The sequence below is a fragment of the Carassius carassius genome, chromosome 35 (assembly GCF_963082965.1).
Source record: "Carassius carassius chromosome 35, fCarCar2.1, whole genome shotgun sequence".
Lineage (NCBI taxonomy): Eukaryota > Metazoa > Chordata > Actinopteri > Cypriniformes > Cyprinidae > Carassius > Carassius carassius.
The window spans coordinates 16,814,786-16,836,006 of NC_081789.1; the positions used below are offsets into that span (position 1 = coordinate 16,814,786).

Below are 21,221 nucleotides of genomic sequence, written 5' to 3' on the forward strand. Positions count from 1 at the left end.
AAAGGCCCAAACATAAATGATCACATTCATCTAATCTTTCCTTAGGGGTGTTCACATGTCGCGCCTAAAAACGCATGGAAAACGCTAGGCGCACAGCTTTCTCCTTCTTTTCAAAGCGCTCGGGCAGTTGCGCCCCTGAGGCGTCTGCCATGGCTAAGCAACCATGACGTGCTCTCTCCATGAAGACGCGGAAATTTCAGCAAAGGATAAATGGATTTGCAGCACTAAAAATCGCTTGCAGTAGCTCTGCTACTAAATTTATTTCAAACATGGCAATCCATATACAGCTATGATCAGCTGTTCCTTCATCTTGACGAGTCTGTTGGATGTTAAGCTGTTATTTGTTTTATGGAGTCAATGTTGAAAATGTAAAACATTTCAAACACTGTTGGCAGAAGTGAAAAATAAATAATTTTATGAAGTTAAAATTTTGTTTGATTCCATGATGTATTTTACTGAACATGAGTATTTACAATGCAAATCCAAATTATTTAAATTTACTTATATCTTGCCTTTTAACTTTATTAAGATCAGATTCTGCAGGTAAAATTACAATAATAAGGTGACTTGACTTGGACTTGACTTGACTTGACATAGCTTGTGACTTGACTTGACTTGCCCAAGAAAAAAATACTTGAGACTTACTTGAGACTTGAAGGTTAAGACTTGAGACTTACTTGAGACTTGCACATGTGTGACTTGGTCCCATCTCTGGAGAGCAGTGTAACATATAGTGTAATATAATTATAAATGAAGGTCATATTGCTATAATTGGCTTGAATAAGTCAACAAATATAAGAATATATATATATATATATATATATATATATATATATATATATATATATATATATATATATATATATATATATATATATATTTTACAGATTACGTACAGATTCTTTTTTCAAAATTCTTTTTTTAATTGAAATTGGGTAATATACACATTTTATAAAAAAAATTAACAAAACAGTTTTAAATTTTTTTAAATGTTAATAATCATAAAGCATGTTTAATCTATTTTAATTTATAAAAATGTAACAATTTAATACTTCATTAAAATTTAACAATAATAAAGAAAACATTTCCCCCCATTATTTTATTCTGTCTCTTAATTTTCTGGATTTATGATTACAGAACATAGAAGACTAAAACATAACTTTATTAATATTTTAAAATGTAATTGAATGAAAACTTAATTACTTCAAAAATTCAAAAATCCTTTAAAAATAAAAGATTTTGTTACATTATAGCATTATTTCCAGCTGTTAATTTGTCAATACAAAAAAAAAAAAAATATATATATATAATAATAATAATAATAATAATAATTATATATATATATATATATATATATATATATATATATTAATAAAATATTATATTTATATTAAATAAAATATAAAAACAAAAACAAAAACATTATATTTTCAAATAAAATTAAATAAAACATGAATTACATTATTACTATTATTATTACTATTATTATTTTATTTGTGTTCCAGTAGCTCAACTGGTAGAGCATTTTGCTTAGCAAACGCAAGGTTGGGGGTTCATATCCCAGGGAACACATGATACTAGAGAATTGTTAGCCTGAATGCAATGTTAGTCGCTTTGGATAAAAGCGTCTGCTAAATGCATAAATTTAATTTAATTTCATTTCATTTAATTTTTTATTTTTATTACTGAATACCTCTGTGGTAGAAAAATAAATGTTAATGAAAATACAGTATTATTTCTGGCACTGAATGCCTCCTCTGTACTATCGCTGGAATGTCAACGAACATTCCGTCCAAAACAAACCAAAAACAAAGCTCAAACAACACACAAGAGATCTGCTGCATAAATAACACAGCAAGCACAAACATATGCTGAAACACACATTTATTATTACTGCTACTCTCAAATGTCTATGGAGGTGCTAAATACTGAAAGGCAGAGGGAAACACAGTAAATCACACATTCACACTAACATAACATATACCAACACATAAATACACACTCAAATCAGGAACTCAGGAGGGTGCCAGTGGGTATCATTACACAAGCGGAAGAGAAGCCCACCCACTCTCTCTGACCCTGATGGCTTCTGGCTGGCCGGACTGCCAAGAGTATTTCATCTCCTCACCTCCATGCAGCCTTTGAGAATCCACAAATCCACTGAGCCTTCATTGATGAAGACTTTTGAGAAGATCTTACCAATTACAAGGAGGAGTAATTCTTTAAAAAAGAACTAAAGACCTTTGAGGCTTTTGACAGAGGGGCTGAACTTTAAAATGGACCATTTGTCACCTCAAACTCCTAAAATTTCACCAGACTTTTCCAAGCATCCAAAATCTATCTGTTATAGTATATAGAGCTAGGGCTGGGATAAACGATTATTTTTTAAACGATTAATCTAGCGATTATTTTTTCGCTGCATTGATTAATCTAACGATTAATTTTTCAGACCGATTTGATTTCGATTATCTCCCCATTAATTGACTACTAACAATTTATACATGTTGATTTACATATCTGTATGAAAAAAAACATCAATTCCTTAACATTGCAATATATGTTTATTGCTCTTAAAATTACAAAATAAAAGACTGACTAAGAATGCATTACTTTGCACTTGTATAGAGATAGCATTCAATAAAACCTTGAAAACGCATAGCTTACTGAAACAAGCTTACTGAAAAAAGAAGTTCTTTCAGATGAAAATAACAACAACTTGATGTCTAGTATTCAATAAAAAAGGTCACCCAAAATACTTGTTTAGAGCAATTGAAAGAATACAGTATGTAAATGTAAACTTGAGGGCTTTAAGCTAATACAGAGAGTGCTTTTACAAAAAAAAAAAAATAAATTAACAGTGGGAGCCAGCAGCCTGTCATAGAGAAAAAAAATCTCCGAATGCTCCACGTGAAACTTTGGCGTTCCGCCCTTTTTCTATCGTGTCTAATGATTTTGGTTAATATGCACAAGGGAGGGAGAGAGCAAGAAGCGCTCGTGTAGTTTGAAGACTGTGAGTGCGCGAGCGCGCGTGTAACTTTGGCGTTCCGCCCTTTTTCTATCGTGTCTAATGATTTTGGTTAATATACTCAAGGGAGGGAGAGAGCAAGAAGCGCTCGTGTTGTTTGAAGACTGTGAGTGCGCGCGCAGCCGGGGCTCTCTCTCGTACGCGCCCTGTCACTGTCACTCACCGATCAAATAAGGCTTTGACAGCCGCAAAAAAAAAAGATCAATGCAGAAAAACCCTGGATTGGTTATATAACGTTGGACAGAATGTTGATCCGGCCATCGCGTATATTTAGCGCACATAAGGTAAACGTTTTGCAAACGTTTTTTAGAGAAATAAAAACAGGTCGACGAATCGATGCGCATATTTTGCGTCGACGTATTTTTATGCGTCGACGTCATCGATGACCTCGACGCGTTGTCCCAGCCCTAAGAGCAGATTTTTTTATATTTCTACAAGAACTAACACTGAGAACTAATTGTGCCAATGTCTAAACTGTCAGATTAAAAAAGTAAAACAAAAATAGTATAGCTAATATAAGGTGACAAGCCCACATTGCACAAGGACCACAGTGTTGGTGGCTTTTCCTTGGTAAAATATGATCCTGTAGGAGATGCCAAGCAGCTTCTAATTGGCAGGTGGCGTGAGCTGTGTGAGGATAAACATCCATGCTCAGATGCTTCCTAATCTGATTTAGGTAAACGGCTCATCTAATGATACCTGAGAAAGTTAAGATGTATTAAAGCAAAGCTGGTCAGTCCGGCTGAGCATCGAGCACTACAGTACATTTGATTCAATTCAATCTCATCCCATGAGGGCATGAGGCTTTATCCTAGGGATAGCCTTCAAGTGCCGGGGAAACTCTTCCTTCTGAACTTTATTAGCACATTGTGTATCAAAAGGCTATTTATTAAGAGCAGAGCATGATGGGAGAAGCCAGAGACGTCCTTATAGAATTTCTCCTCGATGATGTGGAAATGCGTCACTCACCTCAATTAATCATATACATCCATATGAATGTGTATGTCTATAGTGTTTTTTCACCAAAAAATCGATTAAAAGTGAAAGTAAACCACAGGGACTACAGGTGGAAATTAGCATAAGTTCTACCACCTAGTATAATGCATCTCTCCTTTTTTATGTATATTTGTATATTTTATGTATATATATTTGTATTTTAATGTATATTTTACAGTGTCCCTGTTCAAATAAATAAAGTAAAAAAAAGAAGAGTAGGGACGTGTGATTTTGATCACAGGCCGATATTAAGAGTTCTACTTTATTTACTAGCAGTTTTTTGCTGAAAATTTGGTTATGCATGATAATTTCCCATATTTTCACATTACCCTTGCCAACGTCTAAAGCTCATTTTAAAGTTCATTTGAAAAAGTAAAACAATATTACTTCATTTAATGACACTGTTAAATGTAAACTTTAGCTAAACTCAGAATTAATATTCATTTTCATACTGTACATTATCAATTGTAGCATTTTAAAATCAATAATTTTTACTGAACATAATTTTAATATTGGCACATCCATAAGAAAAAACATCTATGTGCCATCATCATGATCCATCATGACCCTTTGTTAAATTTGCAAGAATCGATCCCTCACAATGTGAAGCCTGCTTTAGGCTAATAAATCATAATGTAACAAGCTGCATAAACCAAACAGACTGGATGCCAACCAGAGATAGATGATACAGGGACTGTTTTTACAGTTGGTTGGAAAATAGCATGTCATACTGATTGTATGATGCGATTAGTTTGTGTTTCCTGATGTTAGCTGGCCAATTCCCTAACGCTTATGCTACATGAATTTTTGTGGACAGACAAAACAAGGCCTCATGCCTTCCAATCAAATATAATGTGTACTCTAATCAACCAAAAATAATGAGCACATATTTGTAATTTGCTGCTCACTCAGAGACCAAAAAAGGCTTCCAGACTGTACGCCCGACCACATTCGGTATGCAAGGCTAAGATTGCAACAAGAATGCAAAATGAGAGAGTATTCCCAAATAAAGTGGCAAGGAGACGGCCTGACCTTGACTGACCATTTTTCTAAGAGACTTAAGGGAAAAAAAGCTTTTAACAAGCCTTAGAAGTCTCCATGACCTCATCCATTATGTGCGTCTACTACCGGATTTGCTTTATCACCTGTGACTGCATTTGTCCCGAATCCCTCAGCAATGAGATTCCAATCCCAACTTCATTAAACTCTATCCATTATGCATAAAGGTTCAATCTATAAGCACCAACACCAGCACCGCATTTAAAACACGACATGAATTTGTCAGACGCTTCTTTGCTTACAGTGAAACTGATATGTTTCTAAAAATATCTCCATCTGGCTTTGAAATATTCAGCAAGTGTGACCAAAATCCAAGGCCACTGGGTTAGGGAAGCTTTACATTACACTATATGAGGGGACTGGTGTGCAAAGCTTCATTTTGGAAAGGGAGGTTGCGTTTCTGCATGACAAACCTCGAAAGCTATGCTTTATTATCCTTTTTAGCTGTAGCTAGGAGACAGTGGCATCTTTTAATGAGATTCTTTAAATGTAATTCCACAGAAAGCTCTGAATAGCAAAAGCTGCAATAGCAATGGAAATTCCCAGCCATATAGCTGCATCAAGCAAATTTAAGTATTGTTACATTTCTCTTTTTATATGAAAGGTCATAGTGCATAACCCCTCTTGGTGGACTTCATTTCATTTAAAAATGTAATTTGAAGTTAAAGGAAACTTCCAGGTTCAATAAAAGTTAAGTTCAATTTGTGGTGTAATGTTAATTATCACAAAATCATCATAATTAAGTTTAATTCGCTCCTTGTTTATAAAAAAGAAAGGTAATGGTGAGGCACTTACAATGGCAACTGGGCCAAATTTTGGAGAAAAGGCAGAAATGTGAAGCTAAACACTTACATTAGTTCTTCCGTTGTAACTTTTATATTATGGTGCATTCAAGTCATGTTGGATACATGACTTGTCAACTCATAAGTACGAACGTCTGAGGATGACTTGTACAGATTTGCTGAGCTGTGAAGGTGTTTAAATCATCCATTTTTTGTAGTTTGTTTCAGGTTTTTAAGCCGTTGCGAATCTGGCCACGATTTGGCTTCCTGAGACAAATTTTGCAAATTCTAAAAGATTCCTCTGATCCTAGGCCAAAACCTATAGTTTTTCATCACTAGTCTGACACATTCGCTGACAGTTGATTAATGACTACTGCGATCAAATTTGACCTCAAATGAAATTCTGCCAGTGTCAGAAGTTTTAGGGCACAGTCCTGCATTGTAGCTTCTCCTACACTCTTAAAGTCTGCGTGAACCGGAAAAGGAATATTGAAACAAACAAAAAAAAGACTGAATAGCGGGCATGGTTTTATGTTTGCACTCCTCATCTCGGTCTCCCACTCATAGAAATCTAACGGTTGGAGGGGTGTGTTTAAGGATATTCTGCCCAAGCCGCCAAACTGATGATCTCAATTTAACCTAAATTTACACTTTTTTAAGAAACAAAAGGACATTGAAAGTATTTTATGTTGCTTGTTATGCTTAACTTGTATTAAACCAAGAATATTCCTTATTTTCATTCATCAGTCACCCTAAATCTGTTCATATAATCACCAAGACGTTATTAATAATGCCATAGAGGGTCTACTCAAGAGGTGGCAGCTATGGCTAGATTTGCAACAGTATGCTTTCCTGCTCTTGAAACATGGACGTGCATAAATTAAAATTCAGGACCCCTGCTTTACCACTTCATCACAAAAACAAAACACCCTGGCTGACAACAGAGCAATCCACTTAATCTCTTTTTAACTGCAAGATACCGCATCTCAGAATTCAAGCTTAGCGGCATCCTTTCTCGTCTTAAATCAAAGAGTGCATTAACTGCCCGTGAAGATAATGATATCAGGACATGAGGGATTCCTCTGTCATGTGATCCTCTCTTGCAGACTTCTCATAGTGGAGGCATCCTCAACCAAATGATCCAACTTCATTGCAGGGAAGCAGTAGGTCGCTTTACATCCCAGAACCAGACCCAGTTCTTCTGCTCCTCTCTCTTCTAAGACCCCCAACATGTGGACTACCATCTGTTTGTGCTCTAAGTGGCTGTAAAATGTTTATATTGTCTCGTTATCCTCAGAAAAGCAGCCGAAAGCCACATGAAAACAATTTGCAAGATTTATTTACTCAAATTAATTCGTTTCGGGCTAATCTCATAACTTCATCTCACATCAGTGCGTGTTGTGTTGACTTAAGCAGGCACTAGACCTCAATGGGGCTAAACGCTCTCTTTCTAGTATTAGTGGAGCTGGTTTTCCGCGTGATCTATAGAGGTGCTCTGGAATTTAATTAGAATCTGATACCACATTATTAAATGTTTAGCAGTTGAATTGATTGTTTCATCAAACACTTCTGACCAGTATAATAATGCATGATTTGACATGCAGAGATCTATACATAATACAGGAAAAATACATTCATAATCATGATTAAGATACTTCCTCAGGAGCGACCAATCAGCTCTATACAGTACATATCTGAACAGAAAACAAGCTTTGCACAGGAAAAAAAAATTAAATAAAAAATGGCAAAGCCAGTTTTACAATGTTTTGAGTTCAGTGGAATAACATAATTGATCCACTTAACATGGCTCTAACACAAGCATTAAGATTGTTTGCTTTGATGCTTAGGAAGATAACTGTGATCAAGTAGAGTGCATTCATGTCAAACAGATTGAGGCTTAATACCATGAAAAGAAGGCAGCAGGCTGGAACACTTTTTATTTTATTCTCAGTCAGAAACTGGCAAACATAGACTACAAAAATCACTCAATTTCTTATTCAATATTTTAGTCTTGATTTCCAATGGAATATGAAGACATTCGGCATGAGACATGTTATATATAACTATAATAGTAGTAATAATGATGGTAGAAAATGTCACGTTTTTAATATTTCAGAAAATAACCATTAGTCTTTCAAATCGTGGTTTTAAACCAAATTTCATGGTTTAATAAAATCTTAAGAGCATCAGCAGCAAAGCCGCAGTGATTCCGCTGTCAAAACAAAAACATCCAATATCCAGTCAAATAAACAGCGGCCACTCGCCTTACCTTTTTCTTGACACGAAGAAAGGATGTCTTCCTCCTTTGGATTTGCTACCTGGGTAATGATGGACGTGTTGTCCATGGAAACGGGATTTTGTTCCTCCTCGGTCACTTATGTTGTAATAATTTTCAGCTAGCCTGATGCTAGCGAGCTAGCGGTGTGAGTCCAGATGGCAGAGGCACCATACACCGCACACGATCTTATTTACACCACCGCATCCAAATAAACATACAACACACACTTCAAGAGCGTACAGCGAGCGGTGCGACACGAGATGCTCCTGTCAGATGGCGGGTATCAGCGACATCTCAGCCCTTGGGTGATTTGAGGTCTGTGGAGATCAGTGACAGAGTGTGTAATAACAAAGAGTCTGATCTGCAGCCGCGCTTTCTCTCCTCTTGTGTGTGTGTGTGTGTGTGTGTGGGCGCGCGCACACACGCGATGTGACCGTGTGAAACTACCCTTTGCAAAAATGCACCTGGTAACATTTCTTCCCCCCTTTTTAAACCTAGTTTAACTTTTGATATCAGCGACACTGTCAAAAAATGTAAAAATGTGTGTGTTATTAATTTATAACGATAATTTGGCAAAAAAAAAAAAAAAAAAAAACGTACATGCAGGTATTTTCAACAACAACAACAAAATAATTAATCTACTAATTATTTAATCCAATTTTATTCCAATTGTTCATGTATTATTTATTGATTATAATTTATTAGAATTTATTAATTATATTGTGTCACCTTAAAACGTAATATATGTAATATATGAATAACATTTTAAATCATTGTTTTCTAGAACAACAAAAATACACTGTATATTAAACTATTTCTAGCAAAAATGTACAAATACATTTCTTTAATACAAATGAAATGTAAGATATTAAGACATTGTTGTACACATGAAAAAATAACAACTCTAATTCTTGTTGAATTAACCACTTTGCTGTTTTCTGACTTGTTTTCTAGTAACAGTTTGATTAGTTTGAATCATAATTAATCTTGTTAGCTCTCACTTCCAACAGCATAACTCAAATTCATATTCATTTCAAAACAGCAATCCTATAAAACCGACTTAAAGAACTATATAATCTATAGCACATTAAGTAGGCATCTATTGTTTAGAAGGGAATTGATTTTGCTGAGATACTAAGAGAAATTGCAGTGATTTCAGAAATGGTTTATTGACAGGGAGAGGTGGGAGGGTTACTGAATATTTTATGAAGGTGGGTGTTTGATCTTAATGTTTAATAAGGCAGCCTGTGTGATGCAACCATCACTTCAACTAGTTTTACAGCCTATTTAAATACCTTATCACATTTTTTACTTTCTTTGCTCACTTTTTAAAATAATAATACATGTTATGTATTATAAATATTATAGTCTAATGTTATAAATAATATAAATTATGTAAATATACACAATGCCAGACCATTAAAATAGATATCTTGTGTTTGTTGGTCGGTGCTGTTGCTAAATTACTTATAGTATTAAAAAAATTATAATTATACAGACCAAAAGTTTGGACACACCTTCTCATTCAAAGAGTTTTCTTTATTTTCATGACTATGAAAATTGTAGATTCACACTGAAGGCATCAAAACTATGAATTAACACATGTGGAATTATTTATGGAATTTTATACATAATAAAAAAGTGTGAAACAACTAAAAAATATGTCATATTGTAGGTTCTTCAAAGTAGCCACCTTTTGCTTTGATTACTGCTTTGCACACTCTTGGCATTCTCTTGATGAGCTTCAAGAGGTAGTCACCTGAAATGGTCTTCCAACAGTCTTGAAGGAGTTCCCCGAGAGATGCTTAGCACTTGTTGGCCCTTTGGCCTTCTGTCGGTCCAGCTCTCCCCTAAACCATCTCGATTGGGTTCAGGTCCGGTGACTGTGGAGGCCAGGTCATCTGGCGCAGCACCCCATCGCTCTCCTTCTTGGTCAAATAGCCCTTGATGCCTACAATTTTCATAGTCATGAAAATAAAGAAAACTCTTTGAATGAGAAGGTGTGTCCAAACTTTTGGTCTGTACTGTATATATATTCAAAATAAAACATTAGCAATACAGAATATTCCTCTGACTGCATTTGGAATGAAAATAGGTTATTAATGGCATATAACTAATAGATGACATTTATATCAATTATATAGAAGTGAAAGTGTTTACTTTGTAGCGAATGACTTTAGAAAAATAAATTGATAGATTAAACCTTTTGTTATTCCACAGTTGCTAAAGATGAGGCACTATTTAAATGTGTGCTTATACTGACATCTTGTGGTCGAACAGTAAAGTGTTAATCGAGTAATTATCACTGATCAATAATAGAGAAGGCTAATGTTACTGATAATAACTGATTTTACTTATTTTAACAGGTAGACATTTACTTTGATTTACTGTCTGGGATGGTACATCACTAACATTTACAACCCAAATTCCGGAAAAGTTGGGACGTTTTTTAAATTTTAATAAAATTAGAACTAAAAGACTTTCAAATCAAATGAGCCAATATTTTATTCACAATAGAACACAGATAACATAGCAAATGTTTAAACTGAGAAAGTATGCACAAAATGAGCTCATTTCAATTTTGATTTCTACCACAGGTCTCAAAATAGTTGGGACGGGGCATGTTTACCATGGTGTAGCATCTCCTTTTCTTTTCAGAACAGTTTGAAGACGTCTGGGCATTGAGGTTATGAGTTGCTGGAGTTTTGCTGTTGGAATTTGGTCCCATTCTTGCCTTATATAGATTTCCAGCTGCTGAAGAGTTCGTGGTCGTCTTTGACGTATTTTTCGTTTAATGATGCGCCAAATGTTCTCTATAGGTGAAAGATCTGGACTGCAGGCAGGCCAGGTTAGCACCCGGACTCTTCTACGACGAAGCCATGCTGTTATTATAGCTGCAGTATATGGTTTTGCATTGTCCTGCTGAAATAAACAAGGCCTTCCCTGAAATAGACGTTGTTTGGAGGGAAGCATATGTTGCTCAAAAACCTTTATATACCTTTCAGCATTCACAGAGCCTTCCAAAACATGCAAGCTGCCCATACCGTATGCACTTATGCACCCCCATACCATCAGAGATGCTGGCTTTTGAACTGAACGCTGATAACATGCTGGAAGGTCTCCCTCCTCTTTAGCCCGGAGGACATGGCGTCCGTGATTTCCAACAAGAATGTCAAATTTGGACTCGTCTGACCATAAAACACTATTCCACTTTGAAATAGTCCATTTTAAATGAGCCTTGGCCCACAGGACACGACGGCGCTTCTAGACCATGTTCACATATGGCTTCCTTTTTGCATGATAGAGCTTTAGTTGGCATCTGCTGATGGCACGGCGGATTGTGTTTACCGACAGTGGTTTCTGAAAGTATTCCTGGGCCCATTTAGTAATGTCATTGACACAATCATGCAGATGAGTGATGCAGTGTCGTCTGAGAGCCCGAAGACCACGGGCATCCAATAAAGGTCTCCGGCCTTGTCCCTTACGCACAGAGATTTCTCCAGTTTCTCTGAATCTTTTGATGATGTTATGCACTGTAGATGATGAGATTTGCAAAGCCTTTGCAATTTGACGTTGAGGAACATTGTTTTTAAAGTTTTCCACAATTTTTTTACGCAGTCTTTCACAGATTGGAGAGCCTCTGCCCATCTTTACTTCTGAGAGACTTTGCTTCTCTAAGACAAAGCTTTTATAGCTAATCATGTTACAGACCTGATATCAATTAACTTAATTAATCACTAGATGTTCTCCCAGCTGAATCTTTTCAAAACTGCTTGCTTTTTTAGCCATTTGTTGCCCCGGTGCCAACTTTTTTGAGACCTGTAGCAGGCATTAAATTTTAAATGAGCTAATTAAGTGGATAAAAGTGTAAAATTTCTCAGTTTAAACATTTGCTACGTTATCTATGTTCTATTGTGAATAAAATATTGGCTCATGTGATTTGAAATTCCTTTAGTTTTCATTTTATTAAAATTTAAAAAACGTCCCAACTTTTCCGGAATTCGGGTTGTATAATATTATTACATTTTGGCTGCTATAGTCTCAGTGAAACTTTGACAGCTCCTGACACACACTTTGATATCTAATCATAACACTGTTAACAGTAATATCCTGAACTACTCAGGTTTTGAACTCTACACTATTCATAATTAGGTGTAATGTATTAGCTGCACTCCGTCATAGTGAACTTCTCAATGTTCTGCTACCACACTGATAAAGTTTATACATTTTAAATGGACATATACACATATACTCAATGGCCACTTTATGAGGTACACCTGTACAATGGTTTGGTAACACAAATTGCTAATCAGCCAATCACATGGCAGCAACTCAATGCATTTAGGCATCTAGATGTGGTGAAGATAACTTGCTGAAGTTCAAACCGAGATTTAAAATGGAGAAGAATGGGGATTTAAGTGACTTTGAACATGGACAGGTTGTTGGTGACAGATGGGCTGGTCTGAGTATTTTAAAAACTGCTGATCTACTGGGATTTTCACACACAACCATCTCTAGGGTTTACAGAGAAAAAGAGAAAATATCTAGTGAGCGGCATTTATGTGGAAAAAAATGCCTTGTTGATGTCAGAGGTCAGAGGAGAATGGGCAGACTGGTTAGAGATGATGGAAAGGCAACAGTAACTCAAATAACCACTTGTTACAACCAAGATATGTAGAATACCATCTCTGAACACACAACACGTCGAACCCTGAAGCAGATGAGCTACAGCAGCAGAATACCACACCGGGTACCGCTCCTGTCAGCTAAGAACAAGAAACATAGGCTACAATTCACACAGGCTCACCAAAATTGGACAGTAGAAGAGTGGAAAAATGCTGCCTGGTCTGATGGGTCTCGATTTCTGCAGCTACATTCAGATGGTAGGGTCAGAATTTGGTGTAGACAACATGAAAGCATGGATCCATCCTGCCTTGTCTCAACGCTTCAGGCTGATGGTGGTGGTGTTATGGTGTGGGTTTTTTTTTCTTGGCACACTTTGGGCCCCTTAGTACCAATTGAGCATTGTTTAAATGCCACAGCCTACCTGAGCATTGTTGCTGACCACGTCCATCCCTTTATGACCACCATGTACCCATCCTCTGATGACTACTTCCAGCAGGATATTGAACCATGTCACAAAGCTCAAATCATCTCAGACTGGTTACTTGAACATGACAATGAGTTCACTTTACTCAAATGGCCTCCACAGTCACCAGATCTCAATCCATTAGAGCAGCTTTGGGGTGTGCTGGAACGGGAGATTCGCATCATCGATGTGCAACCGACAAATCTGCAGCAACTGCGTGATGCTATTATGTTAATAGGGACCAAAAATCTCTGAGGAATGTTTCCAACACCAGTGGGAACCACAGGAAATTACAGCAGAGCTTGGACCTACTGTACAGAGCCTGGTCAAAGTGGCTCAGTCCTGGGCCATGCAATGAACTAAAACTGGAGTTATGAACTTTCATTGACTAGAATTAAAACCTTTCCATTTTTCTTTTCTTTTTTATTTTGAGATTGGAGACTAACAAACATCAGGAATTTTTTTTTATATATAAATAGAATAAGCTGGCCAGGTGTTCTTTGAAATAAAAAGTCAGTACTAATAATAGTAATGCATAACTACAACTACAGATTAAGTCAATTGTCACGAGCTGACTTTATTTCTTGAGTGCCCAGTCACTGATATAATTTGAATTAGACCCAAATCCACTGTTCTTCTAGTTTCAGAACAATGGAGTGATAATTTCCTTGTTTTGAAGTTATGTAGCAGTATTTTGTGTTTTTAATGTATCAATGTATTGTAATGTATAATATTTATTGTAATATATGATGTACTGTATTAAACAGTGTTACAAATTATTTATTATTGTTACTTTTAAAAGCATTGCTATTTATTTATTTTATTTATCATTCATTCATTCACAAGGTGTGGAATTCAATAAGTCATTATATAATTATCTTTTTTTTTTCATGTGGTGGTTAATGTTTATTTATTTATTTACTTACCCACCCAATATGTGGACTTCAAGAAATCAAGATAAATACATTAAAAATACTACAGAATATTTAATAATACAAGAAGCCCTTTATTTTTTACTTCGTTCCTCTTATTGAGAAATTTGTTTATGTGTTTATTTATGTCTAATGACAATCGTAGTAAAACATAGAGGGTGTGACGAATCTGCCATTTTTCAATTCAACTCCATTTCAAATACCGGTATACAAAAAAAAAAAAAAAAAAAAGAATGGCGAAAGTACCGAACTGAATTCCCGCCGTCACTTACTCATTTCTGGGGATTTCATCATTCAGTTCCGCGGTGTGGTTGCTCCTCCTCTCGGTCCATGCTGTCTGTGCGGATCGCAACATCAGCACTCCTCCTCCTCAGGACCGGTTCACAGATCGCCACCGTCCGCGCGGTTCCGAGGGTCCGATCCAGTCCCATACGCCTGTGTGGTTCCCCTCCGATCAGAGCGCTCTCCCTGTCGGGCTGTTTGTGGAAGAATAAGAAGAGAAGCGCGTGGCTGGAGATGACGGACGGACAGAATATGGATGGCAGTATTGAAGAGGTTCTGGCTCCATTGAGGCTAGCAGTGAAGGAGCAGGTAACGTTAACACGATTATGAAAGACAATAACAAGCGTATATAATATGCTTTAGTGTTTCACAGAGATATGCATTGCATTCAAGACCTATCTGCTTTTTACATTATTTAGGCTTTTTTATGAGTTTATACCCCTTGATGATTCAGTCTGTCAGTGCCACGTTTGATTCGAGTCGTTCTGACATAACAGTGCAGAAACCAATGGAGACTGAGGGTGGAGGAAATCACACATCGTTAAAACGAATCTCGACTTGTTTCTGGGAAATGTTGATGGATGCATTTGTATTCTTATATTTAGGAGCCATAATAATAAACTAAACACAGCATTTTGGGTTGTTTATATTCCCATAGGGTGATCTTGTGCGTAAACTGAAGACAGAAAACGCTCCTGAAGTAGATGTCAATAAGGCCGTGGCAGAACTGAAAGCTCGCAAGAGAATCCTTGAGGCCAAGGTGAGAAATGTTATCGTGTCATTTATTACATGAAGGAAATGAGTCGTTTTAATGCTAAATACATTCTCTTGTCTCAGTTGTATATGTATAAACAACTATAGAGTGCAACAGTGCCTGCCTTCTTTTCCAGGAGTAACTTATTTCCATTCACTTATTTCCATTCGTTTTTCCCATGGAGCTATTTAAAAAGTCTTTTGTTAAAGCTTTATGAGCTATAAACCAAGCCAATCAGCTAAGAGAGAGATCACAACATTACAAACTTTGATTTGAATAAAATGAAAGTCAAGTTTCAAATATGTGTATCATATATAGAAACAATTTTGTACAACATAAGTTGAAATGATGTGGGCACAGTAGATCTTTATTGGTTTTCGAGTTGGGGAAAAAAATTAATGGGATTTTAATCTCAGGAACCCAACTGTTGCACTCTATAGGTCTGCCAACAGTTATACTAGTTCAACCAATGGTGTGTGTTTGGGCGTGTTTGTTAGACCAACCAATTAGGATTGGTGGGAGTGTTCTGGAAACCTGTTTGAAAACAGCCATTTTTTTTTTTACAGTTCGGTTTGATTAAGCTAGTAGTGCAAACACATTAGACACTTTTTAAAAACCAGAAAACTGGTAGCTTGAATAATGAACTTTTAGTAAATGTAGTTTTGTATGTCCTGTAATTTACACAATCTGTTTGACTTTTTTCCATTTTGCAGGAGCTTGCCTTACAACCCAAAGATGACATTGTGGACCGAACCAAGATGGAAGACACTCTAAAAAGACGTTTCTTTTACGATCAGGCATTTGCTATCTATGGCGGTGAGTGTTTTTGGCGTTTGTCATTTTTCATGTAAATATTTGAATAGCTTCATTTTACCTTTATTCTGAATTTTAAAGGTTATTCTTAGCATAATTGTAATGAACAACTACTCATAAAAGAAATTACGGTTAACTAGTGCAACTAATAGTTTGCTTTGTTTGTGTGTGTGTAAAAGGTGTGAGTGGGCTGTATGACTTTGGGCCGGTTGGATGTGCTCTGAAGAACAACATTCTTCAGGTCTGGAGGCAGCACTTCATCCAGGAGGAGCAGATTCTGGAGATTGACTGCACCATGCTTACACCAGAACCCGTTCTGAAGTGAGCATGCGTCTAGCTATTCTCTATTGAATCTGTTCATAATCTCTGGAACTCTTACTCAGTGTTTTTGTTGCGTTTCAGGACGTCAGGGCATGTGGATAAGTTTGCAGACTATATGGTCAAGGATGTTAAGAACGGAGAGTGTTTCCGTGCTGACCATCTGCTTAAAGGTTTGCCATGGTTTCTCATAGTAAGACTCAATAACACAAAAATGGTGTGCACATCCCAAACATCCAAATAGGATGCAGGTGCAAGACCGCTGAATAATATAATCAAATAAAGAAGTGAAGTCTGCACACTGCAGCAGTAGTTTTCAGTGTGCAGACTTCACTTCTTTATTTTCTCATAGTAAGAACCACTCCAGTAGTACTGTATAATCTGAATGCATTGAGCCATCGTCTGATGTGACTCCATGGATGCTGTAGATGTTCAGGAGTAAAAGAAAACAATGGGATCTGTAAGAATCATAAAGGCTTTAATAGGCGTCCAGGCAGACTTCATGATTTGTAGACCACCAACGTGACTGAAATGAATAAGTTCTTTATTTAAGCTAAATGTAGACTGCTTATAAATAACTTGTTTGCAAAAAACAGACTGAATATATTGATGACTCTTACACTCCAGAGGCATATACAATATTTTTGTCTAGTAAACTGCTCTAGAATGATGATAATAATCCTTCATTCTTATACCATTTAGTTCAAGGTGGCATAAAATAAAGTCTATTAAAAGTTATTTAAAGTTATTTTATGTTAATACAGTAATATCAGTACCAGTCATACAGTTATTATATTTCCATTATTAAAATGTAATTAAATAAACAGTAATAAAATGCTTGCAATTTTTTGCTTTTAGCTCATCTTCAGAAATTAATGAGTGACAAAAAATGTTCGGCAGAAAAGAAAACCGAGATGGAGGGTGTCATCACCCAGGTATGTCTCACTGATGCAATGCTACATTTCTAGCTAGCTTTTATAAGCTGAACTTGGTGTGCGAAAGGAGTATTTGATGCACACACCAAGAACGATATCTGTATAAACAATGCGTTTTTATAATCATCGATTACAATAGAGAAACTACATAGTTTTTTTCAGCTGATGAACTATAAAAACATTGATAGCCAAAATAATTCACAGTATTTTATTAAGCTTGAGTGTCTAAAGTTGCAGATGACATAACTGCAGCATTATCCATTGACGTGGGCGCTAAAATAGTTATCGTGAAAATTGCGTGAGCGGGTCTTAAATGTTTAGTAAAATTACTTAGTAATGGGTTTACACCGTTTTTTTTTTTTTTTTTCAGATGGATAACTACACTCAGCAGGAGTTGGCAGATTTGTTTGTGCAATACAATGTTAAGTCTCCCATCACAGGAAATGATCTCACACCTCCCATCTCATTCAACCTGATGTTCCAGACCTCCATTGGGCCTGGGGGCAACATGCAAGGGTAAGTAAGGCTTCTGCTAAATGTAAAGTAAATTGGACAGCACCGGACTACATGCTCTCATTTTAATATATCCAAACTAAGAAAATGATGCTTTACACTTGGGGCTATATTATTTCCATAGCTATTTGAGGCCAGAAACTGCTCAGGGAATCTTCCTCAACTTCAAACGTCTTTTGGAGTTCAACCAGGGAAAGCTTCCATTTGCTGCTGCCCAGATCGGAAACTCCTTCAGGAATGAGATCTCCCCTCGCTCTGGCTTGATTCGTGTCAGGTGCAGATTATGATTTCCTTTTGAACATTTGGTTATTTGGGTGTCACATGCATGTGTTTCCGTTAAGATTTTTACAATGTTCTGAAGTTAATATTTCTCCCCATAGAGAGTTTACAATGGCTGAGATTGAGCACTTTGTAGATCCGAATGAGAAGGTTCATTCCAAGTTCTCTAATGTTGCTGATCTGGAGATCATGCTTTACTCATCCAAAGCACAGACTAGTGGGCAGTCTGCCCATATTATGAGGCTGGGTGATGCAGTGGAGCAGGTCAGAGATCAATCTCATTTATGATGTATTGATCATAATTAACACCTTGGTTGTAGTAATAGATTTTGTATTGCGTAGGGCATCATCAACAACTCCGTTTTGGGTTACTTCATTGGAAGGATCTACCTTTATTTGATCAAAGTTGGTGTGGCAAAAGACAAGCTTCGTTTCCGTCAGCACATGGATAATGAGATGGCCCACTACGCCTGTGACTGCTGGGATGCTGAGACCAAAACCTCTTATGTACGTTCAGTGTTTGCTTGAGGACCTTCTCATTTCACCTGTCTCATGGATTAGGTGTTTATTTGTGTGTTTCTTCATACTGTTTTTATTTAGGGGTGGATTGAGATCGTGGGGTGTGCTGATCGCTCATGTTATGATCTTTTGTGCCACGCACGGGCCACCAAAGTCCCTCTGGTTGCTGAGAAACCCTTAAAGGAACCCATATCCTTCAGCGTTCTGCAGATCTTAATAACTACAATTATCAAAGCATTTGAATGGGTTCTAAACCCTCTCAGCACAGAATCTTAGTTCTCTTTCCTTAACTGCTTCACACAAAATTGTAAATGTTGTCCAGTTTGAGGCAAACAAAGGAGCCATCGGCAAAGCTTACAAGAAGGATGCCAAGCTTGCAATGGAGTACCTGGCCATCTGTGATGAATGTTATATCACAGAACAGGAGAAACTCCTCAACGAGAATGGGTGAGTAGCATTAAAAAGAGCATTTCAAATTTTTAATGCCAATGACCCCCAAATATAAAGCAATATCATAGTGTTTTAACCAGTAGTAAGAGCTAAAGCAGGTATTTTTGGTACTTGTTTCCTCTCTCAATGCAGCGAGTTCACTATTGAGACTGAGGGCAAGACTTTCAAACTCACCAAGGACATGGTCAACGTCAAGAGGTTCCAGAAGACCCTGCATGGTAAGAGGCAGAAGCTACAATTTTAATGTCAACATAAGAATATATAACAGATATTAATTAACTTCTCATTCTTCACAGTTGAGGAGGTTGTTCCTAATGTAATCGAACCCTCCTTTGGCATCGGGAGAATCATGTACTCCATCTTCGAGCACACATTCCGTATCAGGGAGGGTGACGAACAAAGAACGGTAAATGCTGTATGCTGATATATTCTGTTATTAACACTTTTATATGTTCATCTTGCTTTATGAAGTTTACTTCTTTATCTTCAGTATTTCAGCTTTCCTGCCACAGTTGCTCCATATAAATGCTCCGTCCTTCCATTGAGCCAAAATCAGGAATTTATGCCATTTGTTCGAGAATTATGTGAGTAGTACAACTCTACTATTACTTATAAAAATGTATAGATGCTTACTAAATAATAATGCACAATTAATGCTTTCCTCTACAGCTGAAGCCCTGACCAGAAATGGTGTCTCCCACAAGGTGGATGATTCCTCAGGATCTATTGGCAGACGCTACGCCAGAACGGATGAGATTGGTGTGGCATTCGGTATCACCATTGATTTCGACACGGTTAATAAGACGCCCCACACGGCCACTCTGAGAGACCGTGACTCCATGAGGCAGATTAGGGCTGAGGTAAAGCAGTTCTGTGTCTTCAGTTCACTCATAGAGGCAGCATGTTGACCGTTTTACTGAGATATATATATATGTTTATTTACAGGTTAGCGAATTGCCCGAAATCGTTCGTGACCTGGCCAATGGTGCAATCACATGGGCAGAAGTGGAAAGCAAGTACCCAATCTTTGAAGGCCAGGAAACGAGCAAAAAGGAAACTTTGGAAGAGTAGACTGTCTGTTTGTCTATCTCATCTGCCTTTTCACTGTCAGGCAGTCAACGGACATGTTTACATCTACATTCATAGGATCAAAACCGTGGCAATTATAATATACAAGCAATCAATGTACACCAGATGTTCACACAACTGGAACCATTGTTATTAAGTTCTCCTTTAAAATTCAAGGAAGCTTTGTAATGACCTAAGGATGATTTCACCATTCCTGTCCATGGGTTGATAAATGAAGATATAAATCACATGTATGTTTCAAATAAATAAAGCCAGCACTTTCTGGACCTATAACAGTGTGTTGTCTATTTTTTTATTATTTTTTATTATTATTATTAATTATGTGTTTGGTATGTTGGCCCCACGTGGGGGTGTAACACCTGCCAGCTGATTTTCCATGCCATGACTTCAACATTTTTGACTCCAAGGGCCTTCTTCTCCAAGACAACATTCTAAGCCACCCCAGTATAGACTATTGGCTATTATTTTTTAAATGTTTTTATTAACAGAAACCATTTCAAGAACCGTGTTCTTTTTATATATAAAAAAAGAGTGTGTGGGGTATTTAATTTATCTTTTTAACAGAAATACATTTTGATTTCTATATGGATTTGCATGGGGTTTTTGCTTACACCGCTAGTGTGCCCCGGCCCTCTTTTTGAGAACCACTAGTTCAGTGATCCTTGAATCTGGCTTGCGAGATCCACTTTCCTGCAGAGTTTAGCTCCAACCTTAATCAAACAAACCTACCAGTGATTTTCTAATGATCCTAAAGACATTAATTGGCAAACTCGGGTGTGTTTGATTATGGTTAGAGCTAAACTCTACAGGAAAGTGGATCTCGCGAGTCAGATTTGAGGATCTCTGAACTAGTTTAACAGTTAATGATTTTAATGGTTCTCAGGTTAAAGCTTGTTGATGAAGATTGACCTAGAGGGGCTAATCTATATTCAGACAAGCTTATAATATTTAAGACGGAATATTAATATGTGACATTGTTCTGCCTACTAACTAAACTGCTGATCTGTCAGGACTCACTAATTCAAATCATCATGGCTAAATACAGTATTTCAGGTATTTTTAATATGGTATGCATAGACAATGGTTTCATTTAGAACTGGAAATAGTG

At 36.8% G+C, this 21,221-nt stretch overlaps 2 protein-coding genes across 3 annotated transcripts in view; one reads left to right on the plus strand and one right to left on the minus strand.

The window, feature by feature from the left end:
- ctdspla (CTD (carboxy-terminal domain, RNA polymerase II, polypeptide A) small phosphatase-like a) overlaps positions 1-8,536 on the minus strand; it is a 55,427-nt gene extending 46,891 nt beyond the window's left edge. The window contains exon 1 of one of the 2 annotated variants that reach the window (XM_059524634.1): positions 8,132-8,536. In XM_059524634.1, coding sequence (XP_059380617.1) covers positions 8,132-8,207 — 76 coding nt within the window. In that variant the 5' untranslated portion in view covers positions 8,208-8,536. The remainder of the gene's footprint in view (positions 1-8,131) is intronic. The other variant, XM_059524635.1, reaches the window with a different exon arrangement.
- A 5,934-nt stretch (positions 8,537-14,470) lies between these two features.
- On the plus strand, positions 14,471-20,386 carry gars1 (glycyl-tRNA synthetase 1). Its single transcript, XM_059524636.1, has 17 exons — positions 14,471-14,752; positions 15,102-15,203; positions 15,911-16,013; positions 16,190-16,331; positions 16,413-16,501; positions 17,187-17,263; positions 17,634-17,779; positions 17,901-18,050; positions 18,157-18,319; positions 18,398-18,562; positions 18,656-18,762; positions 18,875-19,021; positions 19,157-19,242; positions 19,321-19,430; positions 19,515-19,608; positions 19,694-19,884; positions 19,970-20,386. Exons 1-17 carry the CDS (start codon positions 14,492-14,494, stop codon positions 20,093-20,095), a joined length of 2,259 nt encoding a protein of 752 aa, XP_059380619.1. The 5' UTR covers positions 14,471-14,491; the 3' UTR covers positions 20,096-20,386.
- Positions 20,387-21,221: the final 835 nt, after the last annotated feature.

Excerpts from the sequence above, each read along its gene's own strand:
- gars1 (XM_059524636.1), top strand. The coding sequence starts at position 14,492 with ATGCTGTCTGTGCGGATCGCAACATCAGCACTCCTCCTCCTCAGGACC. Across the intron at positions 16,332-16,412 it reads ACACCAGAACCCGTTCTGAA|GACGTCAGGGCATGTGGATA; the intron begins GTGAGCATGCGT and ends GTTGCGTTTCAG. Across the intron at positions 19,243-19,320 it reads GTTCCAGAAGACCCTGCATG|TTGAGGAGGTTGTTCCTAAT; the intron begins GTAAGAGGCAGA and ends CATTCTTCACAG.